The sequence below is a fragment of the Lipotes vexillifer genome, unplaced genomic scaffold (genome assembly GCF_000442215.2).
Source record: "Lipotes vexillifer unplaced genomic scaffold, Lipotes_vexillifer_v1.1 scaffold387, whole genome shotgun sequence".
Lineage (NCBI taxonomy): Eukaryota > Metazoa > Chordata > Mammalia > Artiodactyla > Lipotidae > Lipotes > Lipotes vexillifer.
In genome coordinates, this window is record NW_006795399.1 from 2698330 (window position 1) to 2710334 (window position 12005).

General features: G+C 47.6%; 2 protein-coding genes and 1 non-coding gene across 4 annotated transcripts in view; 2 read left to right on the forward strand and 1 right to left on the reverse strand.

The window, feature by feature from the left end:
• The first annotated feature begins 838 nt into the window (after positions 1-838).
• Positions 839-5162, forward strand: DDIT3 (DNA damage inducible transcript 3). Of its 2 annotated transcripts, none has more exons than XM_007467670.1 (4): positions 839-936; positions 3496-3543; positions 4210-4461; positions 4570-5162. In XM_007467670.1, exons 3-4 carry the CDS (start codon positions 4324-4326, stop codon positions 4936-4938), a joined length of 507 nt encoding a protein of 168 aa, XP_007467732.1. In that variant the 5' UTR covers positions 839-936; positions 3496-3543; positions 4210-4323; the 3' UTR covers positions 4939-5162. The 2 variants fall into 2 exon arrangements, with proteins under 2 accessions (XP_007467732.1, XP_007467731.1); XM_007467669.1 differs by having other exon boundaries at positions 845-936; positions 4304-4461; positions 4570-5154.
• MARS1 (methionyl-tRNA synthetase 1) overlaps positions 5096-12005 on the reverse strand; it is an 18876-nt gene continuing 11966 nt past the window's right edge. Inside the window, exons 12-21 of the mRNA XM_007467668.1 lie at positions 9143-9313; positions 8873-8968; positions 8618-8735; positions 7716-7929; positions 6848-6979; positions 6636-6740; positions 6358-6544; positions 5739-5810; positions 5419-5511; positions 5096-5319 (exon numbers count right to left, since the gene is read on the reverse strand). Coding sequence (XP_007467730.1) covers positions 5173-5319; positions 5419-5511; positions 5739-5810; positions 6358-6544; positions 6636-6740; positions 6848-6979; positions 7716-7929; positions 8618-8735; positions 8873-8968; positions 9143-9313 — 1335 coding nt within the window. The 3' untranslated portion in view covers positions 5096-5172. The remainder of the gene's footprint in view (positions 5320-5418; positions 5512-5738; positions 5811-6357; positions 6545-6635; positions 6741-6847; positions 6980-7715; positions 7930-8617; positions 8736-8872; positions 8969-9142; positions 9314-12005) is intronic.
• Positions 10405-10477, forward strand: TRNAE-CUC (transfer RNA glutamic acid (anticodon CUC)). Its single transcript has one exon. It is a non-coding gene; the product is annotated as a tRNA-Glu (tRNA).

Below are 12005 nucleotides of genomic sequence, written 5' to 3' on the forward strand. Positions count from 1 at the left end.
GCCACCCGGCAAAGAACATGAATTCTGGCTGCCAAGGGCTCATCAAAAACTTTATAAAGATAAGAGTTTAAGGGTGCTCTTCAGCGAGGAGGAGCTGAAAATGACTACCAAGGGGATTCAAGTTACTTGGCCTCTTTTGAGGGAGCCAGGGAGCTAAAAGAGAGGACCCCTTTAGGAAGACTCAAGAAGATGCAAACAATCCTGGTGGTTGGATGCAAATTTTCAAAGGACGGAGGTTTAAAAGACCTTGTGTCCTTTAGCTGGGAGGGGATGAGGGGCAAAGAAAATGGGAGTCTCTTGTGGAGGAGGTAAAACTGGGGCTCAAGTCAGGTGGGCGGAACAAGAGATCTTGAGAGAGACAAGCTGCAGTGAGGCTTCACACAGCAGCCTAGGGGCAACCACGGTTGAGCGCTGTTGGGGCCGTTGGGTGCCGGGAGCTGGCGCCCCGCCCTCTTTCCTCTCCCCCACCCCCCCGCACCTCCCACCACCCTTGTAGTGCCCTGCGCGTGCGCGCGCAGACACCGGTTGCCAAACATTGCATCATCCCCGCCCCCCTTTCCTCCCCTCCCCCGCCAGCTCTCCCCTCCGCGCGCGCGCATGACTCACTCACCTCCTCCGCGAAGCCTCGTGACCGAAAGCCACTTCCGGGTCCAACACTAAGTCGACCCCCAAGCGGGAGGGAGCGATGGGGGCGGTGCCTTGGGGCTTCTGAGTGGCGGATGTAAGGTATGAGGCGGGGCCAATGCCGGCGTGCCGCTTTATGATTGGTAGGCTTCTGGATCCGCCTCCGGAGAGGAGGGCAAGGCCCTATTAAAAGATCTCAGCTCCGCGCTATCCGGGTCAGAGGCTTGAGTCTAAGGCATAGAGTGTATCATGTTGAAGATGAGCGGGTGGCGGCGACAGAGCCAAAATCAGAGCCGGAACCTGAGGAGAGAGGCGAGTACTGATTCCCCCATCTACCTTTTACCCTCCCATCCTCGTGAACACCAGTTGTCCCCTTAAAGTTAGGGCATCCGCTCTTAAGGATGTGGTCCCACGCCCTCCGCAATGAAGTGAAGTGACCGTCCGGGGGAGGGATGAGAAGCTTTCATTCAGAAGTAGTGCTTACAGATCCCTCTTCCTTCGCACGACAGCAGCATCCCACCACTGCCCGGAGCATAGGCCTTACTCTGTGCTGTTCAGGGAAGGGGCCCCAGCTGCCCTAGGAAGATTTTTTTCTCTCCCGTTGCAGACCCCAGGGCTCCTCGTTAGGCCTGCCGGGTGGAAGGCGGGGCAACGGGACACATCACCGCGCCGAGAAGGCTGGTTGACAGTGGTTCAGGCCGCTGCCGCCACTTTGCCAACTAGCATCCTCCCCCACCCCCACCCCCAATCCTGTCTCAGCCGCAGCGTCTCAGGGCCAGCATAGCCACGTCAGTAGATGGGGCTTTTGGACCCTCCACAGGACATTCTTTCTGCACCCTTGCAGAGGAGAGAATCTTAAAAGAGACTGACTGACACAAGCCTTTGGGAAGAGGGGTGTCGATGGACGGGGAGCAGAGATGAGTTTTCCTTTTCCCCAGAGGTCCCTAAGCCTTCTGCAGAAGAGAGCATCCTGGATCTTTTAAGTGTGGGAAGCCATTTGGAGGTCTCCCCAGTGGATTGTCCTTCCCCTGGGATTGGTCCTTGCCTCTTTCCCCTTGTCCTGTCTCCAGCTAATCTCTGTGTAACCATTGCATCAGGTCAGCCCCCTGCTTGGCTCTGCAGCTCTCTGGCTCGGGGCTCCACTGCTGATGAAAGCTATGTCCCACACACTGGAAAGCAAGGGGGGTTCCCCAGGGAGGACAGCCCTGTAGAGAAGCACTGAGGACGATATTGCATCTACAGTCCCCAGAGATAGGCAGCTGCCACTCTGCCTCTGGACTTCGTCCTCCTTTCCTTACGAGAGATTGGGGAGATTTATCCATTGATTCCTAACAAATATTTAACCAGCACCTACTATGCTGGTTAAGTTTGGGGCCCAGCATTTATCCATGAACAAGAGAGAAAAAAATCTCTTACAGAGCTTACATTTCAGTGGGAAGAGGCATACAGTAAGCAAATATGTAAGTGCCATAGCAAAAAACTAAAGCATGGAAGGGTAGAGAATGCTGAGTGGAGGTTACAGTTTACACTGGGTGGTCAGGGATTCTCCGACTGAGGTGATATTTAAATGAAAGACCTAAAAATAGGCAAGGCAGTAAGCCACGTGGTATGTGGAAGGAAGAGCTTTCCAGGAGAAAGAATAGCAAGAGCAGAGGTCCTAAGGTGGGAGCATGCATAGTATCTTTAGGGAACAGGAGGCCAGTTGGCTGGACTAGAGTGAGCAAGACGGAGAGTGGTCAATGAGAAGAACAGCAAGGAAAGAGCAGTTTGTGGAGGGCCTTCTAAGCCATTTTAAGGACTTTAGCTTTTAATATGTGTGAAATGAGGTTTTGAACAGAGGAATGACACAGCCTGACTTAAGTGTTTTTTTTGTGTGTGTGTGTGCGGTACGCGGGCCTCTCACTGTTGTGGCCTCTCCCGTTGTGGAGCACAGGCTCCGGACGTGCAGGCTCAGTGGCCATGGCTCACGGGCCCAGCCGCTCCGCGGCACGTGGGATCTTCCCGGACCGGGGCACGAACCCGTGTCCCCTGCATCGGCAGGCAGACTCTCAACTACTGCGCCACCAGGGAAGCCCTTGACTTAAGTTTTAAAAGACTCACTTTGGGGGCTGTTGTGAATAGACTCTGGGAGGGGTTGCAGAAGCAGAAACTGGGAGACCTGCTGTCAAGAGGTTTCTGCAGTCACCCAAGAGAGATGATAGTAACTTGATCTACATTAGAAAGAGTGGAATTGGTGAGACGTGTTTAGATTCTGGGGTTTTGAAGAATGACTCAAGAAGTTTTGCTGGTGGTTTGGATTGGATTGTGGGGTGTGAGAGGAGAGGAATCAAGGATGATACCAAGGTTTCTGGCTCAAGCAACTAAAGTTGCTGTATACCGAAACGGGAAAGACCTTGGAAGGAGAAGATTAGCAGGAGTTTGTCTTTGGACACGTTCAGTCTGAGATGCATATTAGATATCCAAAAAGAGACTGGCAAGTAAGCAGTTAGAGTTGGAGGTCCCAGGAGAGGTCTAGACTGGAAATACACATTTGGAGGATGTCAGTGTGGGAATGGGATTAGGAAAATGCCACTTGATTTGTTCTCTTCCCTGTAGTCCAGTCCTTACCCTGGCAGATTTGAGGACTGCCTTAAATCTAGAGAAAGTTGAGTTGGCCAGGATTTTGCTATTATGTAATCAGGACTACAAATGTCAGCAACTAAAAATAAAGGAAGTCAGGTCCTTCTCTGTCCTGTAGAAATGGCTACAGGGACCAACAACTAACTATACTCTATAAGAAGGAAGGAAGGAGCAGTAGGAAGCTGGAGATAAAAGAACCTGCCTCTCTCCCCCCTTCCAGAAATGGCTAACATTTATCTTTGATCCCCACAGTGTTCCAGAAGGAAGTGTATCTTCATACATCACCACACCTGAAAGCAGGTAAACTCAACCAACACTTTCCCAAAACCAGCTCCTAAGAATTGCTGCTTAGGCCCCCTTTACTGGGACCCTAAGAAATTACGAAGACACCTAGAGAAGGTGGGAGAGGACAGTTTGAATCTGAGCAGGCTTTTGCTATTAGGCCACATCCATCCTCCTGACCTGTCCCTCACAAGGTGACCAAATCACTATTCTTAGAGCATGTCCTAATTGAAAGCTGGCCCTGAGTGAGCAGTCAGCAGTCAGGTGAGGTCTCACCACACCTCCGTCCCCACCAAGGTTAGACTGACCCAAGGACTGTTTGCCCAAGCTCCCTACACAGGAGGAGAAAGGAGCACAGATGGTCTGGTGACCGCCCCTGGAAACAACCAGTGGAGTTCCCCAAGGGGGGCCGAAGACTTTTACTAGGAACCCAAAAGAATGCACATCCAGGCACTTGCTTCTTCAGGTGCTGGGCAAAAGCAAAGACGGATATCATTCTAGATCAGGGGTTGGTAAATTTTAAAGGGTCAGACAGTAAGTATTTTAGATGTTGAGGGCCACGCAGAATAGTCTCTGTCACAACTATTCATCTCTGCTGTTGTCTCATGAAAGCAGCCGTAAACAATATGTAAATAAATGGATGTGGCTGTGTTCCAATAAACTTTTATCTACCAAAACAAACAGGCGGCAGGCCAGTGTGCCAACCTGCAGACCCACACACTGACGGCTCTGCGGAGCTTCTTCCCCCACCCACTGTCCTGACTATGTCCTTTCCCAGAGCCTGATCCAGCCACAGAGATGGCAGCTGAGTCACTGCCTTTCTCCTTTGGGACACTGTCCAGCTGGGAGCTGGAAGCCTGGTATGAGGACTTGCAGGAGGTGCTGTCCTCAGATGAAAATGGGGGTACCTATGTCTCACCCCCTACAAATGAGGAGGTAAGAATGCTAGGCCTAACGCAGGGCGGGGGCGCAGGGGCTGCGGGGTACTGCCCGTCCCTCCTCAGCTAATTAACACCCACTCTGCCTTTCCTCATTCCTTTGAAGGAAGAACCAAAAACCTTCACCACTCTTGACCCTGCCTCCCTGGCTTGGCTGACCGAGGAGCCAGGACGAGCAGCGGTCACGCACACCTCCCAGAGCCCCAGCTCTCCGGATTCCAGTCAGAGCTCCCCGGCTCAGGAGGAAGAAGAGGAAGACCAAGACAGACCCAGGAAACGGAAACACAGTGGCCAGTCCCCGGCACGGGCTGGAAAGCAACGCATGAAGGAGAAAGAACAAGAGAATGAAAGAAAAGTGGCACAGCTAGCTGAAGAGAACGAACGGCTCAAGCAGGAAATCGAGCGCCTGACCAGGGAAGTGGAGGCGACTCGCCAAGCTCTGATTGACCGGATGGTTAATCTGCACCAAGCATGAACGGCTGGGACCATCACTTCCCCCTCGGGCCACTTCCGACCCTTCCCGGAAGTATCTACTGACAACTTTCTCACCAGTGCCAACGATGGACCCCTCCCACCCCCATCTATTCAGTAGGGGGAAAACTTAGGGTAGATGACAGGAGAGGGTCTCGGCATGTATATAGAGATTGTACATTTATTTATTACTGTCCAGATCCATTAAAGTGACTTTCTAGGAGCCAAGTTCTCATTTTCACTTTTTCTTCTTGCCTTTAGGGGTTTCAAGGGGTTTCCCCTCAGCTAGAGCCAACTGTTTCTTCAGATCCAAGAGTTTAGCCACCTCTGCAGCAACCTGGTTCTTGTCTGCCTTTTGTGCTTTCAATTCTCGGACAATGTTGCCCTAAGAGAAGAGGGGATGGGGGAATCAAAACAGTGAGAGCAGAAACGACCTATTTAGGATTCAGCTTTTCCAGCCTCCCATGGGGCTTAAGCTCCGTACCTGCTTGGTCACTTCATCCATCAGCACTTGTATCTGCTGTGGTCCAGCTGTTGTCATAGTCTCTACAGCTGCTGGCTTGGGGGATGCTTTTGCCTTGAGATCAACAACAGAGTTAGCACCTGCTACCATAAACATCCCCCGACCTCAAGTTTTATATAATATCTCAGGGGGAAAGTGATTACCTTTAATGACAAGGACTCTTCTAGCTAAGACAGGAAAGAAAAATGAAGTGAGGAAGCAGCAGGGCCAGTAGATGGAAAGAGGGATGGGTGAGGGCTACTGGAGGATACGAACTGTTGGTGGGTCCTTAGCTTTCTCACCTGGCCCCCGCTGAAGCGCTGCCTCAGACTTTCAATCTGGTCATTTTCCAGTTTTTGGAACAAGGGACTGACCTGTGAAAAAAAGAATTCCAGAATCATTCACTGATTAGGTATAAACTCTACCAGACTATATAGAGGGCCTCTCCACCCCAACTTCTGACATTTAGGAACTCAGTGGTCTAGGAAAAAAACTTTTATAGAGTGTAACACTGAGCAAATACTTGCTGATTTCAGTAAAGAATCCAGAAAAAGCATTCACTAGGGTCAAAAATTATTTAAACTATTTAATGATGCTAGGTTGATGCAAAAGCTTAGAGGTGTACATACTTTTATCACCTTGTGTTGAGGTTACTTTGTATTCTCCCTGCCCCTTGGGTCCTGGCATGAAGGACAGTGAGGATACGTGAGCTACAGAAAACACTGGGCTTGTAAACCAATACTAAGGATTTTATATTAGAAACAAGCCTAAGTGAAGAGTGGGGATGAGTGGGGAAGGGGTTCGAATAGCTATGAGAGTCTCATGCCCAAAGTTAAGTTCTTCCCTGACCCCTCCCCAGAGGCTGCTTGGCAAAAGCAGGAATTTTGAGAGAGGCTGGCTCTTTCAAATCTAGAGACCTACTGTGCCAATCTGGTGTCCTGCTGGTAAGGTGCACAGGAAGTTTGTGAGCAGGATGCTGCAGGCTGGAGGTGGGAGCTGCAGCTGGGCCTGGATGGTAGCACTAACCGTGGGCATGTAAGGCTGGAGCATGATGGACAGCAAGGCAGCTATATTCACTGCCAAGCCTGTCACTGTCCCTGCCCGCTGTCTGGGGAAGAAAAGATATTAGTCACGACCCCCAGGAGGACGTAGCCTACCAGCTACTTTATTCCTGGAGCCAACCCTACCTCCTTACCTACCTGTCAGCCTCGTTGCCTTTAATCCGCTTCCAGGGCTCGTTCACCTGAATGTACTGGTTGCCATGGCGAGAGATGGTGAGGATACTGCGTAAGGCATCCCGGATCCTGGGAATGAAGGATGCAGGCCAAGGTGTAAGGTTCTGGGAGGACCAGTATGGGGCTCTCAACATGCCAGCAGATCACTGAGTTGAGACAGAGGTGTAGATACTTACCGAACCTTCTCTAGCAGCTGGTGATAATGCTGGAGCTCCAGGGTGACATGGGCCAGCAGGCGCCGATCATCAGAGGTGAGCACCATCTCAGGCACAAAACCCCCAAAAAACTTAGACACAAACATCCCAGCTCTGGATGGGAGGAGGGAAGGAGAGGGGAGAGAAAAGAGAAGTTACTGCCCAGTCTCCTTAGAGAAATTTGACACGATTTTCATAATTCTGTATTTTCTCAGAACTGAAACCACCTGGCTCCCTCAAGCTGGAAGGCAAAACTTAATTAATTCCTTATTCTCCCTCTCCCGTAAAGAATATGAGTCTGCACATAACAGACGTTTTATATACAGATATCCCTTATATAAAGGGAACTAATAAAGTTAAGCAACCGTTTATTTTTAAGAAGTTAAAAACTCAGAATGATCACGTTGAAATATGCATTAATTGCTACCAAAAAAAGAAATCCTCTAGTAGGGACTATCTGTTCAGTGTGGTTAATGAGCAAACCTGAAAGCGCGTGTAGCCATGAAGGATATTTCTTTAGGTTGCAGAATAGCTGAAATAGGGACCGATAATGGAATGTGAGCCTGAAGTAACAAAACTGAAAAGTACAGCAGAAGTCTCCTACCCCTATGCTAAAATAACCCCCTTCTTAAGCCAAACTTTTCAGTGGTCTGCAAGTGAACCTTTTTGCTAGGAAAGAACACATTTCCAATTCTACAAAGAACATTAATAAGAAAATAATTCACAAAAATTCACTTTGTGACCAACTCTGCTAAATCACATCTCTACAACTAACTTGCCCCAAGCATACGTGGCCTACTAGCCCCACCCCAGGCTCATCTGCTGACTCTCACCCCTCACCAGGTCCCACCTGTTGATGAAGTTGCCCAGATTGTTAAGCAGCTCAGAATTATTCTTGAGCAACATGTCTGTCCAGGAGAAGGCACTGTCCTGACCCTCAGGCCGAATGTACAGCAGATAGAAGCGCCAGATGTCAGCAGGGATCCCTGTGTCCTGGGCCATGTCCCCAAACACTCCTACACCCCGGCTCTTAGAGAATTTCCCATCCTCGTAATTCAGGTATTCTGGACAGAGAAGGAGAATGAGAACCATCTGTTCAAATCATGTCCTTCCTCGTGGGATGAACTGGGAGATTGGGATTGACATATATACACTAATATGTATAAAATAGATAACTAATAAGAACCTGCTGTATAAAAAAAAAAAATCATGTCCTTCCTCTCTGACCCACTAACTCTTCTGTCCTCTCCCTCAACCTCAGTTCTAGAGTAGCTGGCCTGCACAGAACTTGGGAGATCCTTCCTCTGCATTCTGGTCTTCTGTTTACTTCTACCCATTACAAAATTTAGCTTTGGACTTTTGCTCTCTTCAGGTTCTTGTTTCCTTTTTCTTTTTTTTTTTTTTTGCGGTAGGCGGGCCTCTCACTGTTGTGGCCTCTCCCGTTGCGGGGCACAGGCTCCGGACACGCAGGCTCGGCGGCCATGGCTCACGGGCCCAGCTGCTCTGCGGCATGTGGGATCCTCCTGGACCAGGGCACGAACCTGTGTCCCCTGCATCGCCAGGCGGACTCTCAATCACTGCGCCACCAGGAAAGCCGTTTCCTTTTTCTGCGTTGAGCTTCCATGTTCTAATTGTTTCCTATTCCATCTCAACTCCTAACTCAAGACCTAGCACCTCTCCAGGAGTTTCTTCCAAGTACTGTCTTGGCCCTCATTCCCTAAGAACATCCCCCTCTCCAATCTCCCAGGGTACCTGTAGCAATGAGGTGGCTGACCAAAGTGTAGTTGTCCTCAGCTCCTAGGGCTGAACAAGGAAAGACTAAGCCGTGGAAGGGAACATTGTCTTTGGCCATGAACTGATACAGGCTCACCTATGGAATATAATTGGGAGACAGAGCTCCTGACATCCTCTTCAAAGGCCCAAGAAAGATCAGCTACCCACCCCTAACCACCCCACTATACACGCACCCTCCCCAGATCTTTGACAGGCTAACAAAGAACTGCTCACTTGTTCTGGGTTCTTCCACCATTTCTCCCACTGGTCTGTGTAGTTGGCTGTGATGGACAGGTAGCCAATGGTGGCATCAAACCAGACATAGAATACCTGGAGGGTCAGGAGGGAGGAGACACAGTAAGATGCAAGAACACTGGGAAAACCTTGCCAACCCAAAGCCTCAGACTGAATCAAGACACAATCAAGTCTGTTCTGCTAGCCCAGGGTTTCAATCCCAAGCAAGGCTGAATAATATGAGATATGAATAAAGCATAGCGTTTTTACCTTGTCCTCAAAACCTACTAAGGGCACAGGGGTTCCCCACTTGAGGTCTCGGGTTATGCAGCGTGGCTTGAGGCCATCCCGAAGCCAAGAACGAATGATGAACCGGGCGTTAGGTGTCCAGTCACTGCCAGGCAACGTCTTCTCCAACCACTCCTCCAGCGGCTTTCCCAACTGAGACAGCAGAGAAGCATAGAGAGCTGGTTTAGGACAGTCGCATGTGTGGTCACCATAAGGATAAATACGTACAACCATTTTGGAGTAGTTTGGTGATACATAATTAAAATTAAGGATTCATGACTTTGCCATAGCAATTCCACTTCTAGGGATTTTTTTCAACAGAAATATTCACATAAGTGTGTACAGATGTGTTTATAAAGAAGTGCACAGTTCACCACAGCAAAAATTAAAACTAAATTCACTTGGTTCCGTAGAATTTAAAGAAATATGGTATATCAACATAATGAAATACTTATAAGCCCTTTAAAAAGAGTGAGGAAGACCTGTATGTATTAGTATGTAAAGATCTCAGAAATACATTAAATAAACTGCTAAACAGTAATATATGATATAATCCTATTTATAAAAATAAAGAATAGTAACACACAGATTAACATAAGGCCAAAAAATTTTTGAGGAAAACTATATCTCAGTGCTTTATTCTCACATGAGATTAAGGGGAACACCCACTTTTACACCATGTATTTCATTCTGAACATTTTTTTTTTGGCTGCACTGCGCGGCTTGTGGGATCCTAGTTCCCCGACCAGGGATCAAACCTGTGCCCCTTGCAGTGGAAGTGCAGAGTCCCAACCACTGGACCGCCAGGGAATTCCCTCATTCTGAAATTTTAAAAACAAGCGTATATCATTTTTGTAAACAGAAAAACAAAGATAAATCTTTTGTAAGGGATGGTTCATGTGATTCATCCACATAAATACTGTAGCATCCAAAACCTGACAACACACTCTACTGGTGAGGCTATGGGCAAACAAGTGCACACACACACTACTGGGAGGAATGTAAAATGGAATAACACCTATTGAGAAAAATTTGGCAATAAACTACATATGCATTTCTCCTGGACACAGCAAGTGATCGATCCCTTTTAAGGAATTTATCCTGAAGATACACTTCCCACAATACAAAAATACACATGCACAAGGTTAGTCACTGCAATAGTATTTTTAACTGCAAAATACTGGAAACTACCTAAATGGCAAACACAAGAAACTGGTTAAATAAACTATGGTACCCACAGGACTTCCCTGGTGGTCCAGTGGTTAAGACTCTGCACTCTCAATGCAGGGGGCCCGGGTTCAATCACTGGTCAGGGAACTAGATCCCTCATGCCGCAACTAAGAGCCCGCATGCCACAACTAATAAAAAAAGATCCCAAGTGCCACAACTAAAGATTCTGCATGCCACAACTAAAGATCCCGCATGCCGCAACTAAGACCTGGTGCAAATAAATAAATATTTTTAAAAAACAAAACAAAAAACCATGGTACCCACACAAAATGGAGTACTATGCAGCTGTTTAAATAAAACAAACAAACAAGCCTGAGTAAGGAGGATCTCTATGATCTGATATGGAGTAATCCTGATATGGAGTCATTTCTAGAACATACTGTTAGATGGAAAAGACAAAGTATATACAGTATGCTGTATTTTGTATAAGAGGAAATAACATATACACACCACACCACACACACACACACACAGGCTTATCTTTACAAAAATAAACACACTAAGACTAAATCAGAAAACAAAGCCAATCACCTATAGGAGATGGGAGAACAAGGTAGCCTGGACAGGAAAGGGAATAAGGGAATGACACTTCTCTGCGTATACCTTTTTGCATGGTTTTGATGTTTTAGAAGCATACTGATGTTCTACATTTTCAAAAAATTAAGTTAGTAAGTATGGGGAGAGAAAAAAGAACTAGAAGCAAATGAACCAAACTTATTGGCTTACTTCAGTAACACAACCACACCAAAGGCGGAAAAAACTAAGCCAGGACAATTTTGAACATATTTGATTATATACCTGCGCTTGGGGTGAAAGGGGCAGGACTGCCAATAAACCCTAAACTCATCTTAGAAGGTTTTTTGATAGTGGTATGGGTGAAGCAATTCTGAAATTTTTAGGTGTATTGTAGAATCGAGCAAATGAGTAAATAATGTTGTTGGGAACCAGAGTACTTACTGTTTGGAAGAAGGGAAATAAAAATATGAGATGAGGGAAAGTGAGGAAGAACCCCATGGGGCTGGCCTGGAATTTCAGGTGTCAGTGTGAACCCAAAACAAATGCCTAACTCTCTGCTGACAGGGCCTAGAAGCAAAGACACCCCAGTAGCAATGAGCACACTTAAATCTTGGTCTCTAACACTGTTACCTACTTAAAAAAAAAAAAACAGGGCTTGGTAGAGAAATGGTTGAATCCCAGACTGGAACAAGATGAATCTAGAATATCCTGCTATGCTAGAAAATAAGGAAGTGCTTAAAAAATGATGGGAGACCTCAGAAACACCCAGAGAAACAACTTTGAATAGGCTCCCATTGGCCAAATAAGGGACAATTTGAATATGAAAATTATTTAGGACAGGAATCAATTATAAACCACTGAAAAAAATTGGAATTCATGAGTTGACACTGATAATAAATGAGATAAATGAATGAAGGAGAAGGGTAAATGTGGAGGGAGTGGCAGAGTTGGCAAATCTTAAAAAAAACTGGTTCAGGGGCTTCCCTGGTGGCGCAGTGGTTGAGAGTCCGCCTGCTGATGCAGGGGACGCAGGTTCGTGCCCCGGGCTGGGAGGATCCCGCATGCCGCGGAGCGGCTGGGCCCGTGAGCCATGGCCGCT

Bases quoted from the DNA above. Each gene is read 5' to 3' on its own strand.
- DDIT3 (XM_007467670.1), top strand. From the start codon at position 4,324: ATGGCAGCTGAGTCACTGCCTTTCTCCTTTGGGACACTGTCCAGCTGG. The intron at 4,462-4,569 runs GTAAGAATGCTA...ATTCCTTTGAAG, and splicing joins CACCCCCTACAAATGAGGAG to GAAGAACCAAAAACCTTCAC.